Below are 22,627 nucleotides of genomic sequence, written 5' to 3' on the forward strand. Positions count from 1 at the left end.
ACACCCAAAATCTTATTAGCGTTAGTATCTAGTGGAGTATGTCTGTGTCCGATGGTAGAGGAGAAAGTATTTATGGGTTATACTATAATACCTTTAATGTTTTTGGTGTGTGTATGGGCACACAAAATATGTAATGCAAACATACAATTTTAATTAGATAGCACACACACACACACACACACACACACACACACACACACACACACACACACACACACACACACACACACACACACACACACACACACACACACACACACACACTAAGCAGCAATACATAATTACAGTACAGGTCAGGTTTAAGATCTCAGTAATCCTCTCCAAGTGTTTGTTTTACTCCAACAGTAACTACAAAGTAATAAACAAAGCAGAGGGCTTAACTGTACCCAGCCCCCTCTCAAACAAGCCCAGTTCTGTTGTTTCCTCTTGATGTTGAAACCTTAATCTTTTAATTAACTGGAAAACCTTATATGACTGTCTAGTGTAGTAGAGGGATTTAACTGCCAAAGTAAAGTCAGTGGCACACAACAAGAGGACTATGAGGGAATAATCCTCAAAAACCAGGAAGCTAGGAAAGTCGAGAATAGTTTAAATTATTGCAGATCTAATAATATAAAGAGTTCAAGCTAATGTGTCTTATTTGATTTTAATACTAGTTGTAGTAATGAAATGTCAATAATTATTTTAGTAATGCTATTATAATGACACATAGTTAACGCAGACAATGAGCATTGCACCTATATTAACGCATTTTTACTGTAAAACTGCAAATTGAACTTCTAAGAATTTGAAAAATATTGTACAACTGTCTCTGACCCTTTATCATCTGCTGTCTGTTTATGTCGCTAAGGAGGATTAAAGATTAAACTGTATCCCTCCTCTGGAAGGAGATCAGATCACTCAATGGTTTTGTTCACAGTCATCTGTCGGCACAAATCCTGCTTAAATCGAACAATCAAGTCCAGTATCATAGACATTCTTGGTCTTTACACCATCTAGTTAATTCTGTTTCTACTTTTTGTCTACATTAAACTCGTTACACCACAAGCAGGCAAGAAGCCAGTTTCATTTAAATGAAGAAAAGAGAAGATTTCTCTCCAAATTCTGGAGCCTCAGTCAGACATGAATCAAATGCTATACAAATGCTCTTTTTCTAAATGACAACGTGGATTTTTATTTGTGGAATCATTCAGAGCATTCTGTGTAACACAGCAACAGGCTGTAATTATACAGCTCCTCTTTACTTTGAGTCATTTTATGTTTGTGAAAATTTTACTAAGTTTGAAAACACTGTTAAAAATGTAATTACAATTTCTGTGCCTGTACTCGCTTCCTATTTACAATATAGACAACATTTAACGTCTGCCATTTAATTTAAATGTCATCATCTCTGCTGACCATCCATAAATGATCTTTGATATCCCAGAATAAAAAATGTTTCTCCTCATAACTCCAGAACAAGCCTGAGAATCATCACGATTTTAAGTTACCTTCAGTATCAAAGTAAACAAGTAACCCCTGTCAGCACATCCATAATCATCTTGTAAACAGAAACAGCTAATAGCTAATTTGGCATACTTTGATTGTTCCCAAATTCACAGGAGCTGTAAGTATTTTAATATGAATCTGACCTGTATAATAAAAAACATATGGTAAGTAAGAAGTTGCAGAGACATCTATTTTTCCTCTACAGACTTAGTAATTACATACATGTAGGCGGTTATAGCTCAGTTGGAAGGGCAGTCATCCAGGAACCATGGGGTCAGATTCCCAGGTGTCTCCTGGCTATATTTCATAGACACTGAACCTCCAGTTGCTCCCGGCGGGTCAGGTGAGCACCTTGCATGGCAGTCGGTGTGTGAGTGTGTGTGAATGGGTGAATAAGAAGCTACACTGTAAAGAGGCCATTTACCATTTACATGAACCTACTCATCAATCGCCCACATCCCCAGCTCCTCTGGTAATAGTAGAGAAGGATGTCGGCAAATACACACTGACCTGCTGGGTTTACCGCCTCCACTGTCCCCACAGACGTCCCTGGAGGTGTGTCCTCAGGGACTGTAAAGCTGTACCGTGACCTCTGGAACACAGCCGGGGCCTGAGCGCTGGGTAAAACATTGATAGTGACCTCTGCAGGTCGGGCTGATGTCAAGCCTTCACCATCTCGTGCGGTTATTAAGAGCTTCACACTGGCTGCACCCAGATGGGTCAGAGTGGAGGACAAAAAGAGCATTCCTATAGAAAGGAATTACAAGCTTTAAAACTCTGGAAGTCAATTTTTCTTTGATTCTTTTTTTAATTTAACCTGTTAAAAACCTCTCTATGACAACAGCTAAGACTAGTTGACAAAACAATCAGTAACTATTTTGAATGATTGGTCATGTCATGATAGTTTTACAGAGAAAAACACATTCAAACAACTTCAAACCATGAGTTTTAAAATGGTTGCCCTACAATATATGTTCAAACGTTATCCTACAGAGGGCCATGTGGGGATATAAAGCTTTGGGCTTTCGGTGCCACCTTGCTGAGCAGTGACACTGGCAATCATATCATGGGGGCTTACACAAAGTAGGTGGTTGTTCATCTGCCAGTCACACTGGTCACCTAAAGATTAATGATTGGATCTGTGTGACAAGTGACTAATGATTGAGAAGTTACCTTAACACATATGGCCTAAATGTTGTGTTCTGCTACTACAGTGTTAGGTATGGACTTTGGTTCATTGGCAGGGTAACACAGTAAAATTATGAAGAGTAGGGGGTGTGGCTTAATGCAGAAGTCACAACTAAAATATTGTTGTTGTGCTTGGCCCCTCAAGGCTTCCATCCTTGAGATGAAACAAACAAAATGAGAGAAACTCATCTAAAGGTACAGCAGATCTATGAGGTGTAAATGGCTTTGTGCTGTCTTGATAATCTTTTTTCCTTGTTTGATAAGACAATACAGATGGTTATAAGTCTGTATCTCTAAAAAGGCTAAGTGGCAACTTTACTCGCTTTTACTTTGCAAAAACCTCTAACCCAGAAGGCTTCGTCAGTTTTGTTTGACTAGTTAGGTATGTGGACAAAACTCTTTGGAGTCACTGAGTCATTGTCCTTTTGATGATCCCCTCGGGCGGCTGTTGTTCTGATCACAATGTTCTGTCTGTAGCTAAATTTCTGATGTCAGCCTACCTGTTTGTTTATCCAGTGAAAACAAACTGGACATGTCACCCGGAAGGACGTCGTAGGTGACCTGTCCAAACCTGCCAGAATCTTGGTCCACAGCGATGACGTTGAGGACGTCTGTGCCGGGCTGTGCGTGGCTGCTGATGCTCATGGTGTACTCGCCAGGGTTAAACACTGGAGCGTTATCATTGAGGTCTTCTATCTCAATGTGAATGTAGGTTTGGGCACTCAGGCCTCCCTGCAGGTTAAAAAGTGCGATGAGGAGGAATTTAATTAAGGACACTGAAATGAATGATTCAATTTTAAAAGCTTGCGGTTTGTGAGCCAAACGTGCTTTGTTCTGATCACAGTGCAGCGCCTCATTTGTGATGGTCAGGCACAATGTACGTCAAAACAGATTATATATAAACTAAGTACCACTTACTGGATCTTCAGCTTTGATCAGGAAGTCGTGGACTGTCTGTCCCGTGTCTCGATCGATGTCCTGAGAGACACACAGCTCTCCGGTCTGTGGGTTGATCTGGAAGAGGGGGTGTTTGTCCTGCTTGTCAAAGCCATCAGAAAGAGAGTAGAGCAGTGTGCCAAACACAGGGCTGTCGGCATCGGTGGCAACAACCTAGACAGAAGAGATAGATCACATCACGTGAGAAGATCCTAAGTGATGAGGACACTGGGAAAACCATCTGATAAGCCATGATGAAAAATACAGGTTCTCAAAAGTTCCTACATCCTACAGTAAATGCATAAAATATTATAAATGAAATAAAATAAATCCTTTCATATAAAAATTGGAGCAGTATTTGATCACCCCTTCAGATTGAAACTTACTTATTTGTATTAATGGAAAACTTCAATTATCTGGTCAAAAAGGCAACACAGTTGATTTGAGCAAAAGTCTGATGAGAATTCGAGTTTTAGACGTAATGAAAGAAGAGTATGGGCAGTAATTTGCATGCAGACACATTTTCTGTAAAGATTTAAAAGTGTAAAGCCTTACTTGATGGTAATCCTTTGTTTGTATGTGCCTTTGCCTCCTACCAAAGCTTTAATCTATGGCAGCCATAATCTTATTAAGTATTTAATCTCCACTAATTGCAAGGGATTGTGCTTCACCAGTTCAAGATGGTGTCAAAAGAATATTAGCAAAAGAAGACCAGCAGTTTGTTTCTGAACCAACAGCACTAGTTTTAACGTTTCTTCCACTTTGTTAGGATTTGCAGTACATGCATATAGCAGGTAGATGTACTTGTACTGCAAGTCAAGTTGCAACTTGCTGGATTTTGTCTTTATAACAGAATACCAACAACTTAAAATGGCACAAAGCTCGGTCTCTCACTTCACAGTTACTTTCATTAATAATCAAGATATTTTCCAGGGCCCAAGGTGACATCTGCTTGTTTTGTCCGACCCACAGGCTTAAGCCCCCACCTTTTTTAGATTACAGGTCTTTCAAAAACCACACAATGTTTACATTTGCAGTTTTTTTGTTTACTTTTGAAGTTTTGATTATTGTCCTATAATGTTTTTTTTCGGTACACTTCACTATTTTGTTATATCTGGTAATTTCTTTTCTAGCTCAACGAGCAATAAATATTATGTTAAGAGTTAAATTTACCTCCCTGTACTTTGAAACAGCAAAAATTGTTTTCACATTTAACACAAAAACGTTTCTACTAGCTAAAAGAATCCCCTTTTTCACATTATCTGTAGTAATTTTGTCTAGTATCATTTTGTGTCTCGGTTTGGGAAATATTAACAGTTACTTCACATAGAGGCGTTTCAGGCAATTCAGTCATCCGTCCATGATTATTACGGTTATGCTTTTGTCGGCTTATTCTGAATGCATATATACTTGAGTTTTGGCTATTGTGCTTATGCACATGTCAAGAACTCTTGGTGCATCTTGGCAGGAAATGGTCTCTATAAATGCATTTACCTTTAACCTTTAACATAATTGTGAATCATTATACTAGTCATGGCCCTGGCAAAGAGGATCAACATAATAAAACCATAAAAAAAATCCCAACAATCAAAGAGCCAGTAGTTTTACTGCAACAGAAAAAGAGACGGACGAAAACCGTGCAAAGCCGCTTCTGTCGTGCCGGACTGCGATCGTGCCAAGAGACACATTACACAGATAGAGCGCTCACTATCAAGTCATAAAGATGATTTCATCTCAGACTTTATGAGATCTGATCAAAGGACGTTTTAAAGACATGGATCAAAGTCTGATTCGACTTAAAACACACCCAACGAGTCTCACACAAACATAACAGATTAAACTTGATTTATACACATCAACCCCATTTGTAAACCCAACCTTCTCTGCCTTCATATATGAGACCTCTTCACTGATTCACTGATGTCCCTTTGCTGCAACACACTGCCCGATGTTAAACCAATGTGACTAGATGTGTATAATCTATTCTTCCTAATCAAGGTTTCTTCTGACTGTCTCATTTGAGATTTTTCTTTACTTTTGTTAGTATTTTAAAAAGGAAGACATCAAGCTGAACCTGGTGCTAGATCACTAGACAGTACAGCCACGTCACAGAAACCCAACTACTAAAATATGTTTTAGTGCTTATTTAAATTCTACGTTATTGCGTTCACAGATATTTAACTGGTAAATAAAGCTTCTACTGTAACTGGCGTCAGCTTGTGCCAGGCTACACCAGTGTGGTACGAGGCATCAAATCTGGAAAAGATGTGTATTGTTTGTGATTAGCAAGGAACACTGAGGGCGTTGTGCTTACAGAATAAAGGACACGTTTGTATCAGAAGATGTTAATGAGACGCCGGGACAGAAAACATGAGATGTCAAGCGTATGTAGTGGAGTTTTCCCTAACACTTGTATCTGCTCCTAAGACCATTCTAATGTATGTCTACCATGGAAACAGAGAATTGAAAGTAAAACTATCTAATGGACTGGTTTTCAACCCATAACCCCTTCAAAATAGTATTTTTTTTTTTAAATCAAGAATTGACTTTTAAGTGACAATGACCAAAATTGACCATTACTCTACGCCACCGTTTCTCATGTTAGTAAGTGTCTGTATGTCTGTATGCTCATATACCTTAGAAAGGATGTAAAATGTTTTTATTTATTTTGTAATTTGGATGAAGTGAACGTACTTGTAGAAAGCAGCTTCCGATGTCACGGTGCTCTGGAATGGACACGTTATAGAGCTGCTGCTGAAACACTGGCTCATTGTCGTTGACATCCTCCACCAGCACCGTGACTGTTGCTGTGGACGACAGAGCCGGTTCGCCTCCATCTACCGCCGCCACCAGGAACCACACCTCCGTTTGGGTCTCTCTGTCCAGAGCTGCAGCTGTGGTGACCAGGCCCGACTCCGGGTCGATGCTGATCAGCCTGTCCTCGTTCGACTTAAGGATGGAGTACCTGACGTCTGCGTTAACGCCTTCATCTGCATCTCGGGCCTGCATCTGGATCAGGGAACTCCCCTGAGGGGCGTCCTCTGAGATTCGTATAATGTATACATCCTTCTCAAAAACAGGGTGGCAGTCATTAGTGTCAGCCACCCTCAAGAACAACACCATCGTACTACTCAGAGGGGGGCTCCCAAGATCTGATGCTTGCACCTTTAACTCATACAGATCCTTTTCTTCCCTGTCTAGGTCCGCATTAACGCACAATGCGTAGAGAAAATCATCCGTCTGCTTCAAACTGAACTTCCCATCACCACCCTCGAGCGTGACAGTGACCCTCTCCTCCCCAACGTCAGGGTCTGACACTGAAATTCGAGCAACATAATCCCCAATCGCTGACATCTCTGACACCACTGCATCTCCCGTCTCACTGAGAAACAGCACACTGATGGTGGGACTGTTATCGTTGATATTCAGCACCTTTACACCCACAAAGGTGCTGCTGTATTCAGGCTGAGCCCCATTGTCTCTGGCAATGACAATAAGCTCATGAAAAGCCTGAGTTTCACAATCGAGCAGTTTGCTGAGGTAAACCACTCCGGTGGTCTCATTGATGGAGAAGAACTCATTTGGGTCACTCTGTCGCCTGTTGATCATATAAGTGATTTGCCCATTGCGCCCCAGGTCGAGGTCAGTTGCGTGGACCTGACACACTGAAGACAGGACTGGAGCATGTTCAGGCACTGAGGTGTGATATTCGGTTTGGTTGAACACAGGTGGGTTGTCGTTCTCATCCAGGACGTGGATATTCAGATACAGAGTCCCTGTCCTGGCAGGGATGCCGCCATCAAAAGCCTCAATGGTCAGGGAGTAGAAGTCCTGTGTTTCTCTGTCTAGTTTGCTGTCAAGCACCAGGTCCAGGCTCATGTGGTTGACTGACCCAGTGCGATAATCCAGGTGGAATATCTCAGCCATCTCCCTCTCTGTGATCCTGTATCCCTGGGTACCAAACTCACCCTCATCCCGGTCTTCAGCACCCTCAAGTTGAAACCGACTTCCTGGGGGGCTCAGTTCGGATATTTCCAAGTCAACATCCTCTGAGGGAAACACAGGTGAATGGTCGTTGACATCTTTCACCTCAATTTTCACTTTGATCATCTCACCCGTGAGCGTGGCTGCAACAAATTCATACTTGTCTCTGCTCTCTCTGTCAAGAATTACAGCTGTGGAGATAATCCCCGTGTCTGCGTCTATTTCCAGGTCTCTGAAGACATCAGAGTCTCTGCTCTCAGAGATGAAGAATCCAGTACTTGGCCTGCTTAACCCCGCTCCCAGGTCTCCAATGATGGTCTTAGAGGGCAAACCTTCTTTAACAAACATTGTCAAATTAAACACCTGTCCCAGAGACTGACCGCAAAACAGAGACAGCGCGAGCGTCTCGAGAAGCAAAAAGGACACATAATTGCGACCCATTCCTCCTTTCCACATGGTTTCGAGATTTTCTCCCTGAGAATCAATGTCAGGCTACATATTTCCGTGTCAAATTAACACCCCTCACTCACGTTTTAAAGCACTTTCCCGAGTGAAAACAGGCAAACGCACCGCACACATTTGCGCACAGGAAAGCACCCAGCAGTCATTCGCCATCACAATGTTTCTGCAGCCTGTTGCGTGATTTTTGGAGAGAAGAGATCCACACACAAAGTCACGCAAATCCCCTGGGCTTCTCCCCGCATCACGGACACTGAGTGACCGCGCAGCTCCGTCCGTGCACAGTGAACACACCTCTTGGCGCGCTGCGCGGCTCCATCTGTGGCCCTGAGCGCTTAAGACTTAATTAGGACTGAAGATTACGTTGGGCGCCGCGTGCTGACAGGTGCCGGTGTAGGTAGGACCTGATCAGAAAGTGAGCCGGGAAGTGTTGCAGTTGAAATAGAAACGCGTCGAAAACGTCAGAGGTCATTCAGTTTACCGACTGTGGTGAAGTTGTCAGAAAAGGAATGAAAAGGAAGCATTTTATTGACGGTCTAGTTTGGCAAACCGCCTTTTGGTGTTTGCGTGGCTCCATCTTCTGGTAAAGACATTTCAGTGCAACTATTTTCTGGACATACCGGACTGGGACGATGCTCAGAAAACAGAACTCTTCCGCATCTTCCTATGCAATTAAATCATCTATATAAATAAATAAATCTGCTCTTTCTCGCACTTGCGTCTCGTGAAATGTAAACACTTCTCCGACAGGACTTTGCTTTGATGTTTTCTCCTTGACTTGATTTTTGCTGCCTTGTACCTCACTTGTAAGCGGCTTTGGATAAAAGCGTCTACTAAATGTAAACTAATTTACATGGACCCCGAAACTGACATCAAATTACCATAATTGAAGATGTAACATCGTTTGTAGTCACTGTCGAGTTTGGTCTACGTGTTGTTGCTATGAGTGATTATTCTCGGTGGTAGTCTGACTGCCTTGAGCTCATTTAGTTCTTTCTGGCAATCATGTTTTCTCCTTTTGGCCATCACGTGTCTCTTTTTGGATATTTTTATTTTTTTTTTTGTTGTCATTTTGTATCTTTTAAATGACCTGTGTGCCTTTCCTGGAATCAATCCATGAGGATAACTGAGCACTAAAAGCTTATCTGCATTGTGTTGATGAACAATGTGATGGACTCTCACGTGAGCAGATAATCCAGCCAACATGGCGACAGCAGAAACACAGCGAGACGTCTGCAGATCTTACTGATCTGTCACTGTAAGGAGATTAAAGGTACGGCTGTAAGTACAGGTACAGAACCTCCGTTAAAACAAAATCTCAAAAGCATGCTGAACTTAAGCAACAGCAAATATGTGAAAAATGTGGTCTTTAATAAATGGAGCAAAACAAGCTTCACATTACAGGCCAGAAAAGGGGCAATGTTTGTTTCTGTACAACTGGAAAAAACTATATTTATATAACAATTTTGTCACACAGTCGTTACCCATTGAGTCTAGTCAGAAAAGCTGCTCCTGTGGATGGGGTCGAACAGTCATTATCAATAACAAACATTCGGGGAAGTCCGTCCAAAGTGGCAGTTTTTGGAACTACAGTTTTTTTTTTTTAGAATAAAGTGAACAATTTGTTTCAAGTTGTTGTTGCATCTTGTCTAAGAAACATGGGTTATGAAGAAGTTTGCCTGATGAAAAAGCCCAAATTAGCAACACATAATGAGAGTATCTACAACTGGTGTTTTGGTAGAAACCAAATTCAGAATTGTTACTGTGACAAGAGGAACAGCAAAAAAAAAAAAAGAAGAAAAAATTAAAAACGTTTTCTCTTGAGGATTTCTGGTTTCCAGTTGATCGGATGAGATTCTTCTGTCTGCAAGAAAGAGAGAGAGAGAGAAAGCAGTTTAAGACTTATAAAGTAAGTAAAGTAAGAAATATAAACTGATTTTAAGTTGATTGTAAAACATACTGCGGTGTCATCCTCTCTGTAAACTTTAATGGTTTTATCAGCCTCTGCCGTGATCAGTCTGCTCTCTGAGTGATCAAACATGCAGGCAAAGATTCCCGACTCGCTATCCAGAGACCCAGGCTGAACGGCTGCATGAATCCGCTGGAAGTTGTAGCCGGTCCTCCAATCCCACATGTGGATGGTTCCATTGTCAGCTAGTGAAACCATAAATGTGCACGGTAAATCACAAGGCTCGACAGGTTTCTACGCTGTAATTACATATTCACTTCAGTCAAAATGAACTCACTCTCTTTTAAAGTCCTAATGTTCACAATTTATCAGTGGATGAGACAAAAAAGAAACATCATATATGGCTATAATTACCTCCAGACACCAAGACACCATCGGAATTAACAGCCAGAGTGTTGATAATGGCGTTGTGACCTGACAGGTTCTGAATGAAGTTGCCATCAGGGAACATCCACTGTTTGATGTTGTCAGCAGAGCCAGAAGCAAACGTGTATCTGTAAAACAGAGGAAATAAAGCAATTGTACATTTGTCTCTTTACTGGCATCTTAGCCATACGACGTTTTAAGAGATCTAGAGAGACAATCTCAAATTTATCCTATTTAGAATGACCGAAATCAGAGAAATGAAAGTAATAAATGAACAATTATTCAGAGATCACCTGCATTACCAGCCAACGGTTTCACCACTGCACATTATATGTCAACTTACTGTCTGGGATGCTGTACCAGGGTCCGGACAGACTTTTTATGGTTGGTCAGTGTGGTTCTGGTTTTTCCAGCGATCAAATCCCACAGCCTGATGGTTGAATCGTGGCTACCTGCAAGAAAATAACTAGTTGTCAATCTGGGAATAATAATGACAGAAGCAGTTATCTAGAAAAAAAATCTGAAAACAATGATGTGGTTGATGTTAGATTGGAGTTTAAATACCAGTGATGACTTGGGGCTCTGCAGCTTGGCATCTGACTGTGGCCACAGTGTTGGTGTGTCCTGTTAGTGTGTGCACGTTAGCTTTGGTCCTGATGTCCCACACCTGCATGCACAGAAAGGAAATTCTATATGTGCCACATAATTCATCTGTTAAGGCTCAATTACTAAAACCTTATATTAAAACAATATTCTTTGCTGCAATGACGACCTGTTCATGTCCATTTCACATTACATCTTATTTTAAACCACCCATAAACTTGAAATCATGGCTAATGTGAACACAGCAGTCTCTCTTTTATCAAACAGGACAGATAAATATAACAAAGTCGAAAGTACAAACGTGTGACTTAACAACGTGCAAATGTAAAATGTTCTTTTGTTTAGTTCCCAATAAAATGACTGTATTATTTAATTAAAGTCACATTTTTAAATAAGGGGTACAGGCTGTGTAAAGTGGAAACATCTCATTTAATTTTCTGTGCTTACAGATCCTAACAAACTAGGGAGAGTACACCAGACTAGTAACTAGTTTGATGTATCAATGTGACATTACTGTACATGCTTGGGTTCATTCTTTATACTGCAGTAGGCATGCAAATGGACAAAATTATAAAAATTAAATATTTAGATTTTTCTCCTTGATATGGACAACAAAAAGGAGGCGTGATCCCCTTTTCTTCCCCTGAACCTGACCGGATTTATTTACATGTGGATGAACATCCAAAACAAGGCTTGCAGAGTAAGAGCGTACCCTTGCTGTAGCATCTCTGCTGCACGTTACCAGCACATCAATAGTTGGATGCAGGTCTAAATCATAAACAGCACTCAGGTGCCCATGATAATGCCTGATGACCTAAAAGAGAGTAACCAGACTTCAAAAACAGCACAGAGAAAACTAAACAAAAACGGTTATTCTTGTTATGAAAGTGACGTGCTGATGCCATCTATAACACACCTTGTTGTACTCCAGATCCCAACACTTGACTTGCTTGTCTTCGCCACAGGAAAAGAGATATGGGCTGCGGCTGCTGACCGCTACACCACGCACCGTACTGATGTGTCCAGTCAGAGAGAGTTTTAGCTTCCCACTGGCCAGGTCCCAGATCTACCAAGACAAATCACATTCCTGTCACATACGGGTCAGATCAGAGCGCGACACCCCGAGGCGGCAGGGGGATAATCATAGACTGTGTTTACATGCACTGAAGTAACCAGGTTACAGTCGGCTTCCTGGGATACTGAAAGAAGTGCTTCTGACATTGCTGGAACCAAAACATGTATACGTGGCAGCTATCAAAAACAACAATCACTGAGCACTATTGGGTGAAACTCAAAGACACACAGAGTAGTATTTGTACACGGAAAGAACTTACTTTCAGCATTACTCACCTTTATGGTTCTATCAGCAGATCCTGTGACAAACCATTGATTTCCAGGCTCCACAGCGATAGACCTCACCCAGCCAAGATGACCACTGATGACCTATCATATAAAACATGTTGCTGTTAAAAATAACATGGCAGACATCACAAGTGGGGCTCAATCACTTCAACTGCATGGTTGTGACTTGATTCCCTCCTTCTCTTGTTATATGCCAAAGTGTTCATGACCCAGACATTAAACCCCAAATTGTGTGAGCATGTGTGAACTGGTGAATGAGATACAGTGTAAAGCATTAATCAAGTGCATACATTTACAAATTAGATGCAGGCCTCACTTTATAAGCAGTAAATGTAAATAGCAAAAACCCGTAAAGTTTTGGTATTTTGATGTCATTACCCGAAACAACTTCCATGGTGGATGCCACTGGGGTTTGGGCATGGTAGGAGCTTTCCTCATGAGCGCAGAGTTTCTGGTGCCGCCTCCTTCCATTAGTGACTAAAATAAATAAATGCATCATCAGTTCTGCATTTCGTAAAGGTCTTTACAACAAGGACAAGCAAGAAATTAAATGGAGTGCATGTGGAAATACGCTGTGACTCACCACAGCAGTTGACCTCTCTGCTCCGCCAGCATGTCGGTGGATGTCACTGACACTGGCGGCAGTGCGGCTTGTGTCCAGCCTGAAAATCAGTGATGAAGTAAAAATTGTTTAGATTTGAATTAGTTGCGTCAAAATCTGGAAAAGGGTCTGAAAAAACAGTTTAAGACAAAACACTACTACAACAGAGGCTGGAAAAAAGCTAAAATACAAAGGCAGTAATATTTGAGGACAGATTAATTATAATGCATTTGCATTGTATACCGAATATGTGCCCTTATTTTGAGGCCCTAAATCTACTCTGGGTGAAATATTACAGCCGGATCATCTTATATTGGGCCAATACTGCACTAATTTACGTTTTTTATACTCTGGAGTGACACAATTGTTTACCTGGCCTTTGAGGGGGGCAAAGCTAATGCCAGGGAGTGGATCCCTGCCTCACTTGGGTTCCTGTGCATCTTTGTGTCCGCAGTCAGTGCTACACCTGTAGAATAAAACAATACTGCTGTGATACTGAGACCAGGGCACAAGTGAATGTCCCAGTTATTGGCCTCAGAGTAAGTACATTTGTGCAACTTGATTAAATAAGTATCCTTCTTACCAGGTCCAGAGGGGTAAGCATGTGTCCCAGTGACCAGATACTCTGGGTCATCTCCTGAAACATGTTAGTTATCTTAAAACTACAACCAATTAACACAGCCATAAAAATAACATTCCTCCGTGGGTGTTTTTCTAAATCTACTGTTATGATGCTGCAGTGTTGAGCTCACCTGGTTGCGTGTAACTCTGGGGGCCTTGCATGATGCCTGGAAGGTGTAAAACTCTGTCTTTCCCTTCCTTCAGGACGGGCATGTGTAACACTGCACTATAATCCGCTTTTAGTTTCACTCCCATTTTCAGTTTGTGGCTACAAATACAGGAGATAATGAATCAAATGTCTTTTCCTCAGAAATCACACATGATTATTCTCATTCACAAACATTGTAAAGAGTGAACATGAGCTGGTCGCATTTTTTTCTAACAATAACTGAATAACCCTTTAAAGGCAGAATATTGTAAAAAATAAAAAATAAAAAAATTCAAAGAGCTCAAAATGAAGCTTTCAAATGTTTTGTCCCAACCTATTTTTTCCCTTCACTTTTCTATGATATGATGAAATCAACAAAATTCTTCTCCACTTCAGAAACCAACATGTTTTCATTGTTAGACAGAATTTAAAAAATGTCTAAAGTAAATGACATTAAACATAAGTCATTTAATCCATTGATTAAAACACCTGACAATCACACTGGTGTTAAAAAGAAATGTATAATACCACGTAAGTGTCATCACATATTTCATTACGGCCATATATTTTCATTTTCATTTTACATAGGCTCATATTTGGTAATATCTCAATTCTTAGGTTCAAACTGTGAGAAAGCTGATCGTTCTACTATGTGTTTATTATTGAAGTCAAAGTGGGTAGTGAAGCCGTACTTGAGTTTATTATAAGAAGAGGTGGTTCTAATGTTTTGTCTACCTCCTTCATTTAAAATATGATGGCCAAAACCTTAGAACCACCTCAGAAATAACAAAACTAAACTTTTAATAGCAAAATTAAAAGTATTGTAATGTAAGGAGACCGTCCCCAGTTATCAAATAAATATACACAAGACTAACGCGTACGGCAAACTCAAGTTTTGTAGAAACTAAAAACCACATGTAAAAACAAAGACACTGCGGTATAAGCTGATCTTCAACAGTTTGTTTTTTACCTTTCATCGTCTGGAAGGATGGCTTTCGCATGGTCGGACACAAACATATCATGGGTCCTTTTCAGAGATCTGAAGACCAGCGTGTGGACCGAGTGCTTCTGCACGTCCTGTATTAGAGCACAATTATGTAAAAACACGACTGTATTAAAACCTGCAATGTTTATATGTCACAATAGTCGTCACTGTGTAATTAAAAGTAAGGAGAAATCCCAACGTTAACTTAGGACGTTCCAGAAATTAGCCGGGCCCGACAATGTGTAACGTAATGCTAACGCCTGAGCGCTAGAAAAAGAAAGAAAGATCCACGAAAAGGATTCAAACATCGGCTTACCTCAGTCATGGTAGCTCCCCGTATCCAGATATGACACAGACACTTAAAATGTATTTCTTTTACTAGATATATCGCTTGGCAATAGTCGAAAATGTATCACGAACATAAAAACATGATAACCGCGGCCACAAACCGACGACCTGCTGCTCCGGAAGTAAACAACACACAGAAAGCGGCCTGGAAGTTTAGAGCGCCGCGTCCCGGCCAACATATGCACTGCATCGTATAATATTAAGATAATCAAGATAATAAAATATAGAAATGCCAGCGCTTTGATTTTTTTCTAATAATTAATTATTATAATTGTTGTAAATTGTACATTATTTTTGATTATTTCTGTCTCTGAGAGGCAGGCATATAAACTCTGTGGAGTTGGAGGTTGTCCCATCCTGCTTTATTGTATTGTATTTATGTTGTCCACATGTTTTGGGAGAAAAAAGGACTGGACTGGGGCATCTGGCGAATTTGTTATCAGTTTTTTGACAACAATGGAGGTGATTGTGGACAATATGAATGCAGAAAATGACAGAAGTTCTCCTTTAAAGATAATGTATGTAACCGTTTGAAATAGTTTTTCTTAAAAATATGCTCCGAAGCTCATTGAACAGCAGTGACAGATGGTAGTAAATGTTTATAACTGTGGCTCTTGCTTCTAAAAATACAAACATTTGATAGATAGAAAGATAAATAGATAGATTCTGAAGAGGAAAATACACAGCAGAGATATCTAAATAGAACATTATGCCCCCATTCCTTTTTGTGGCCTTGATTTCGTAGCCTAATCCATGTTTGGCGTGATCTGTAAAATCACCATCAGAGCACAATGTGCTTTTTGGGGGTTTTTCTTAAAAACAACATATGATGCAATAGTTACAAAGGTCACTGAGCATCTATCTGTGTCTGCCTTTGTTAAAAGACCCAAATTCTCAAATGTAAGCTTAAACATTTTTGATCGATTTACCTAAAAACCCTTTCTTAAGCAGAAGTCACCAACAGAAACTAGAATAATGAAAACTTGAATGTAAATTGCAGTGAGCACAGGGCAGTTTGGTTAACCTGTCTTGCGTTTTAGACTATGTTTGCCTAATAGAATACCATACTAGGGTTAATGATTATTCAGTCCCTGATTGTCAAAAAATGTCATCTACCTAGTTTGTGAAAAAGGTTTGAGTTGCCATATTTTGGCATAGTAGCACTATACCCAAACATTCCTGTTTACCAATTCTTCTTCCAAGTTACAGGTATCTCAAACAAATGTATTTACTTTTGGGATTTTAGGGAGTGAGGTGGGCGTCATGTGCATTTGTCATTTAACTACAAACTGGATGGAATTTGGACTCAAGCGGTTACTCAGGTGAGTGGGATGATACACAGGGTACAAGTACTAGTGCACAATGCACAGTAAATAAACCAAATGCGGATCAAAATATACATGGTGATTGTGACATTCCGATATGAGCTTCGTCACTTGGTGAGCAACTCTAAAATGTAACAATATAATTCCTGCCATCTGTCTTACAATAGGTGGTTCCAATATTTAAAGCGAAAAATCATAAATATTACATTATCTGTGGACAAATAAAGTGTAAACGTGAGGATTTAGTGAGGAAAATATAAATAGTCCTTACTGCAAATAGAAACACTAGGTAGAAGTTTTAACACCAACTTGCACAATTTGACTCGATTTGTTTAAAAGGTTCCCTCCTCTGCCAAATTGCTCATTAATCAAAAGTTTTCATTTTAATGCACATTGAATATTCTGTTATTTTCCTGTGCTTTTTAGGCTTTGTGAGTGTGCTGTCATAGCTTGAAACCTCTGGAGGTTATATTGAAATCCAAATACGTTCTGTGATATATTGTACACTACAGTTGTGACACATTGATGATTGTAACGGTAGCTGACACTGTCACAGATATATTAGACAACAAAAGCAATAGAGAGGACACAATATTACATTAGTGATGGCATTTATTTCATGGCTGCTGCATTCCATTACATGCAGGTGTACATTTCTAGTCACATGGTGTAGTAGGACAAATCAAATATTTAAGTTTTATCTCAACATTTTTAATAAAACAGCTGCTTCCCATATGGGCTTCAGTAGGTTGTGCTTCTTAGACTGGCAGCAACTGTGTCCAAAGACTGTCCAATAAAGTAATCAAACATATTTGGTAAGGAAAAGACTTTTATGAAATGCTCGGAACAAAGGAATTTGTGGTCTGCAATCCTTCTCAAAGTCCGCCAAACTCTTTGGCGCCAGCTTGCTGTCCACCAGCTGTGATGCGGCTGAGAGGAATGAGCTTCATGGTGGTCTCTTTTAGCGAGTACCAGCGGTTGTGCCATGTGACCCAAATGATGCCGTTATCGAAGCCGAATTCCCCGGCATCCTTTTCTGTGTATCTTCCGCCTGTATGAAGAGAACACAACCAGTTTATAGTGGACCTCGAATGATTTTAAACTGATGCATGTGCTTGGATAATGGCTTTGTCTTCGCCACTAACCATGCAAATGACAACCAGTTTGACGCTGGTATTAACCTCGTGGTCTTACCCTGGTAGTATTTGCCGTTCAAATGTGCAGCATGACATCTATTCATCCACCAGCCAGAGCCGTCCTGCCGAGCACAGCTGCCATCATACTTGTCGTTGTCCTTGTCGTGGGTACTGAACTGGATTCCATTGTGTGATGTGTAGAACTTGTCACTGACATCATCTCCAAAATCATAGCCATCGAATGCATCTCCAGCGTCACCGCCAAGGTAAAAACTATACGTCAGGCGGTACATGTCAGCCTCTGGTCCCAATCTGAACGTATGGTAGTCTGCATACCTGGAGAAAGGAGGCCACAAAGAGGAATGTGGAATGTAGCGTTAGCTTCTGGTACCTCTCCTGAGTTATTTTTCTTCTTCAAATAAAACCCCATGACTGGGGTCATGTTTGCCTTATCAATGAGGCTCTTTGCTCTCTTATTACATAATCTGTTATCATCGATGTGCATGTACCTTTTTTGGCCGTCCCAGTCAACAAGTTCTATCCTCAGCACAGTTGGAACAGTTGAACTCGTAGTCAGAAGATGGATCTTATCGTTGCCGAGCCAGAACTCTGTGGTGTCATCTGGAGAGAGATAGCCAAAGCCCTCCTTGTACTGGATCCAGTTCTTGTTGAAGTCCACACTACCATCACGTCTCTGTGAAAAGTGTTCATTCATTAATATTTAAGACAGGACAATATATTCATGATTGTTTCATGTAGCCAAGAGTGATTTGCTAAGGAACTGTATCAAAAGTATTAGTAAGGAAAATGAAAATGGTGAGGGTTGTGTTTATGTGTTTTTGTCCCTAAAAAAAAAGAGTGTAGTGTGAGTGAAGGGACATCTTTTTTTTTAATCTAACTGTATTTTTATACTTTAAGGTATCACATTTATCAGGTAATTGATGTACTGCAACACGTTTTGATATTGTTTTAAAATTTAAGACTAATGTTGTTTAAACCTTTATTGAGTTTCTTGAATTTAGTTTTTGTAGCTCAGCACGTCGTTTCCATCCCTCCCTCACTGATAATTTCTGTACTGTCCCTAATAGTATTAATGGCTGATAGCTTTCAGGATTAGCAAATTAGAAAGGACAAAAGTTTTAGTGAGCATTAAGTTTTGCATTGGTTATGAAATAAAATATCGGAATCATTCAGTTCAAGATAAAAAAAACCTTTTGATTAAGTGGGATTTACCCTCTGTATGACTGTGAAGCCACGTCCAAAGCTGTCGATCTCACAGTAGACCAGGAACTGCTTAGTAGCTTTCACTGGCTTGATTAAGTAGAGACCACTGGTAGTGGCACCTTTGTTTGCAACATCCTGGCAGTCTGATAAATGAAGAAGACGAAAAATCAAAGCCAAACATTATTAAATATGGCTAAAAAAGTTTAGCTGAATAAATATCGTGTTGTCTTGGGCTGACTGGTGCTGCTTGCAATACACTCAAGCTAATCTAAAGTTGATAAGAGAAGTATTTTATAATACATTCACAACTTATTACAAATACATCTGTTTACATTTTATTGATGCAGAATATTGATTTTAGTCTCTGACTAAACACTGAACAGGGACAAATGTTCAGATGAGACAGGATTGAGAAACCTCTTACGAAATGGGAATGGCCTGAAGGTCACACTCGAATGTTTTTTTTTTTTTTTTTTTTTTTTACCTGTCCCTGTAAGAGGTTGGATGTCAACTGTATCTTTGCAGGGCTCACTGCACTTCTGCTGCAACTGAGCGGAGATTTGCTTCAAGTCTGCCATTTTCCTCTCATTGGATGAAAGTACATTCTGAAGTTCCCTGGATAGAGAGAATATGAGTTAATGCATCCTATTTCATGTCTTAATGAGAGATGGAGATGTTTAACAGTATTTAATAAGTGATCTAGGTTCAGTTTAATTTTCATTTAGTTTTTTTCTTTATGTCAGCACTGGGTCTCTACAGGACGCAAAGTATTTGGGTAATAGAGAAATGCCCCATGACTTGAGTTCAGTCCCAACTGTGTGGGTGAGAAGTCTGGTGTGCATTGACCCGAAAGGCGTAGGAGTTGGGGTTAGCAGAGTTACTATCTCAAAATACTCTACTCCAAGAAAAGGTTTACATCCAAAACTAAGTAGAAGCATTTGATACTTTATAGTACTATATACTACACAAACCCACAATTATTTACAAACTGCTTTTGAATGAGAGGTTTATTCTGTGTAGTTTATTCGGCTGTCCCATTAATGTAGAGGACAAAAGTACCAGTATTTTAAAGTTATACATTTAAAGAAATCTTTAGTTACTCGGCATAAACTTACTTTATTTGTTGTTCGTGTACAACAATGGTACTTTCAAATCGGCGAATATCGTCTAATATACTTGAAGACTTTTTCAAGTGTACATCTGAAATAAAAAAAATCGGTTTTAGTCACAAACAATGGATGTTCTTATTTCTAGAGGACAATTAAAAAATATATGAATAAATGTTGACTAAATTATTTTAATGAGGATTTTACTCAAATTCACAAGAAAACCAACTGACAAAAGGATCATATTAATACTCAAAAGCAGGTATGTGAAGATGGGTGTTAGCAAATTAGGTGTGTTACCTTGTTGGGAACTCTTTTGAAATGAACTAGTGGAATCTTTAAGGAAATCAGCTTGTTCTTCAGCCCCCTGGGTCAAATTAGCGATTGTTTCCAGCTGTCTTTGCAAATTGTCCAAATCCCTGTTCACTCCAGGCATATACCTGAGCAGGTAATCAGCCACTCCACATGTAGTGGGACAATACTTTCCCTACATACAGAATGAGCAAGTAAAAAAAAACAAAAACAATACTAATAGTGTCCCCATACACCAGATAAGCAGCCCACACAGCAAAAGAGTAACATTATTTATTATCTGTTTACTTACAAAACCATCATTTGGGGTGCATGATCCAGTGCTGTCTCCTCTTGTTTGCTACACACACATACACACACAAAAGAAAAGAAATATTTGGATTTTTTGTGCACCACAAATCTGCAGAAGGTAAAAATAATAATAATAATAAAAATTCAGTGACTTACTGCTGATGAGAAGGAGACAAGTAATAGTAGTCCTCCTGCTATTGCAAGAACCGATGGAGCCATGTTGCTGTGACCACCGGTTATGATCTTGTCTTCTAGGAGAATAAAAAGCAGCTCGACTCTCTGGGATATTTATCTGAACAAGGTCCTGAGTTCACTGTTTGATAAGGGCCTCAAATGTAAACATCTCCCTTGGAACAAAGCTGTGACTCAAATGTCCACCTGCAGTCATTTCCCAGATTTGACAGTCTGTAATTGACAGCTGGAGCCGAACTATCAGAACATGTGACATAACTTTTATTTTTGGATATCCTGACCCACTGGTGGTAATGATGACGAATCAACTCTCAACAAATAGTGATTCATTCTTTGTCCAGCCGTATCTTTTCTAACAAGTACATAATGTCACTGCTTTCACTGGACTTGGGCTCCTATTCAAACAGAGTTTAATCCAGATATGAAGCACAATTGGTGCACAGTTTATTTATCTTATATATTTATCTTGTCATAAAAATCAAATACAGATCACAGCATGGGGCATTTCTTAGAGGCACAATGGTATTGTTAAGTTGTCTTAAATCTCAACATATAAACAATTGTTAAGAGGAGGCAACATAAAAAGTAATATATGAAATATATGTGTATCCTTAAAAGTCAACCATTTGACTATTTGAGTCACAACACATTGAGGTTATAAACAGTTTTGGACGGCACTGGCAAACGTTGTTGCCTCGCTAAAAAGGGAGTCAGATCAGAAAACACTGGTATGTTTACATGCATTGCAATTGCAAGCGGTGTACTTTGTCCTTTAAAGTGGAGGGTTTAATGGTATATTTGTACGGAACATACGTCTGCCTGAATATCCAGAACTCCAGGAACTCCAGATGCTAGTCCATATTTTGACTATGTTCATGTTAGTAAAAAAAAAATGCTATAGCTTAGCAAATTATAAAACATGGTTTAGAATTATTATCTCATAATAATGATTTTTTCTTTTGTTGGCACAGTTGGGCTTCCATGTACATATACAATTATATATTAAGGTCAAAGTAGAGTGTTTCAAGACTAGAATGGTAACTGAATTTATTATAGTTGCACTTATTACCAGGTATTCTAAGTTACACTGATGCAGGATTGTTAAAACTAACTACAAACAAACTTTAAATATGGATAATAGTTTAAAGACAATTTGTCTGTGGTGAGTGGCCCTGGTCTAACCATTATAGCACCACTCAAGTAAAATGTTGACAATTCTGAGTTCAGGAACCAGGGTTTATTAGGACAACGCGTTCAATCTGAAGATTTTGAATCCATTAATGTCAAGATTCAATATTCAAACAACTTTATTTGTCTCAGCTTTATTGAGCTGGAGATGATTTTGCTCACGCCAGATGTTGGTAGTCCTCATAATGTTAGCCTCAATAAAAGCACTGGGAAAAGCGTTTTGATCCATTTTTCAAACAAACTGTAAATTAGAAAGAGGACATCATGTTTGTGTCTAAAAACAAATGCCAGTGTCCATGGGGCCATTGGTGCGTGGAGATGCAAGGGTATTAACGATTTTCATCCCCCTGTCTGCAGGGAAAATGTGATTTTCTGAGAAAACAAAGCCCCTTTTTCACAGGCTTAATTTGTAAGACGCACATGTGCGTCGTTGAGCTGTTGTTGACCAAATTGGAGCCAAACTCTAGATCTAGATCAGAAATGAGCAGGGCACTGTTTCCCCTGTCGACATCTGTCTGCACGTGTTTGACATTAACAAATCATTCACTGATGCAGGAAGCTAATAGATATATTTCTCTCAGACTGTAAAAAAATCTATAAAGTTGTTTGTAACTGGTGGTGGTTTAAAGGTGTTTTATGTGTCCTTTTGTGCAGATTTAATTCCTTAATCCATCTGGAATAATCTCATCAGTGAAGCTATGCTAATCTGCATGAAGGATGAATAATTGCAAACACAAGTTTAGGGCAGTTTATATTCTACAATGTCATAAACCTCCCAATAGTTATGTTTTTGGA

General features: G+C 39.7%; 3 protein-coding genes across 4 annotated transcripts in view; all 3 read right to left on the reverse strand.

Moving 5' to 3' along the window:
* Positions 1-8,724, reverse strand: part of dchs2 (dachsous cadherin-related 2) — a 28,514-nt gene extending 19,790 nt beyond the window's left edge. For both annotated transcript variants that reach the window (XM_067498385.1, XM_067498384.1), the window contains exons 1-4: positions 6,307-8,724; positions 3,595-3,786; positions 3,177-3,408; positions 1,999-2,235 (exon numbers count right to left, since the gene is read on the reverse strand). In XM_067498385.1, the coding sequence (XP_067354486.1) occupies positions 1,999-2,235; positions 3,177-3,408; positions 3,595-3,786; positions 6,307-8,052 (2,407 nt within the window). In that variant the 5' untranslated portion in view covers positions 8,053-8,724. The remainder of the gene's footprint in view (positions 1-1,998; positions 2,236-3,176; positions 3,409-3,594; positions 3,787-6,306) is intronic.
* A 681-nt stretch (positions 8,725-9,405) lies between these two features.
* Positions 9,406-15,186, reverse strand: plrg1 (pleiotropic regulator 1). The gene is made up of 15 exons (XM_067498386.1): positions 15,027-15,186; positions 14,696-14,802; positions 13,709-13,845; positions 13,540-13,593; positions 13,329-13,422; positions 12,939-13,017; positions 12,734-12,832; positions 12,344-12,436; positions 11,910-12,059; positions 11,706-11,807; positions 10,955-11,057; positions 10,734-10,842; positions 10,379-10,518; positions 10,016-10,209; positions 9,406-9,919 (listed from the first exon to the last, which is right to left on the reverse strand). The coding sequence occupies exons 1-15, from the start codon at positions 15,033-15,035 to the stop codon at positions 9,860-9,862; spliced, it is 1,530 nt and encodes a 509-aa protein (XP_067354487.1). The 5' UTR covers positions 15,036-15,186; the 3' UTR covers positions 9,406-9,859.
* Positions 15,187-16,977: 1,791 nt separating this feature from the next.
* On the reverse strand, positions 16,978-20,791 carry fgg (fibrinogen gamma chain). The gene is made up of 9 exons (XM_067499076.1): positions 20,609-20,791; positions 20,454-20,501; positions 20,150-20,336; positions 19,859-19,943; positions 19,228-19,358; positions 18,753-18,886; positions 18,029-18,213; positions 17,578-17,855; positions 16,978-17,434 (listed from the first exon to the last, which is right to left on the reverse strand). Exons 1-9 carry the CDS (start codon positions 20,669-20,671, stop codon positions 17,259-17,261), a joined length of 1,287 nt encoding a protein of 428 aa, XP_067355177.1. The 5' UTR covers positions 20,672-20,791; the 3' UTR covers positions 16,978-17,258.
* Positions 20,792-22,627: the final 1,836 nt, after the last annotated feature.

The sequence above is a fragment of the Channa argus genome, chromosome 3 (genome assembly GCF_033026475.1).
Source record: "Channa argus isolate prfri chromosome 3, Channa argus male v1.0, whole genome shotgun sequence".
NCBI classification, from domain to species: Eukaryota; Metazoa; Chordata; class Actinopteri; order Anabantiformes; family Channidae; genus Channa; species Channa argus.

Coding starts and splice junctions, on each gene's coding strand:
- plrg1 (XM_067498386.1), bottom strand. Junction 13,018..13,328: donor TTGCCCCCCTCAAAGGCCAG/GTAAACAATTGT, acceptor ACTGATTTTCAG/GCTGGACACAAGCCGCACTG. Junction 10,519..10,733: donor CTGGTACAGCATCCCAGACA/GTAAGTTGACAT, acceptor TCTGTTTTACAG/ATACACGTTTGCTTCTGGCT.
- fgg (XM_067499076.1), bottom strand. CDS start 20,671: ATGGCTCCATCGGTTCTTGCAATAGCAGGAGGACTACTATTACTTGTC. Junction 20,337..20,453: donor GCACCCCAAATGATGGTTTT/GTAAGTAAACAG, acceptor TTCTGTATGTAG/GGAAAGTATTGTCCCACTAC. Junction 19,359..19,858: donor GTACACGAACAACAAATAAA/GTAAGTTTATGC, acceptor CTCTCTATCCAG/GGAACTTCAGAATGTACTTT.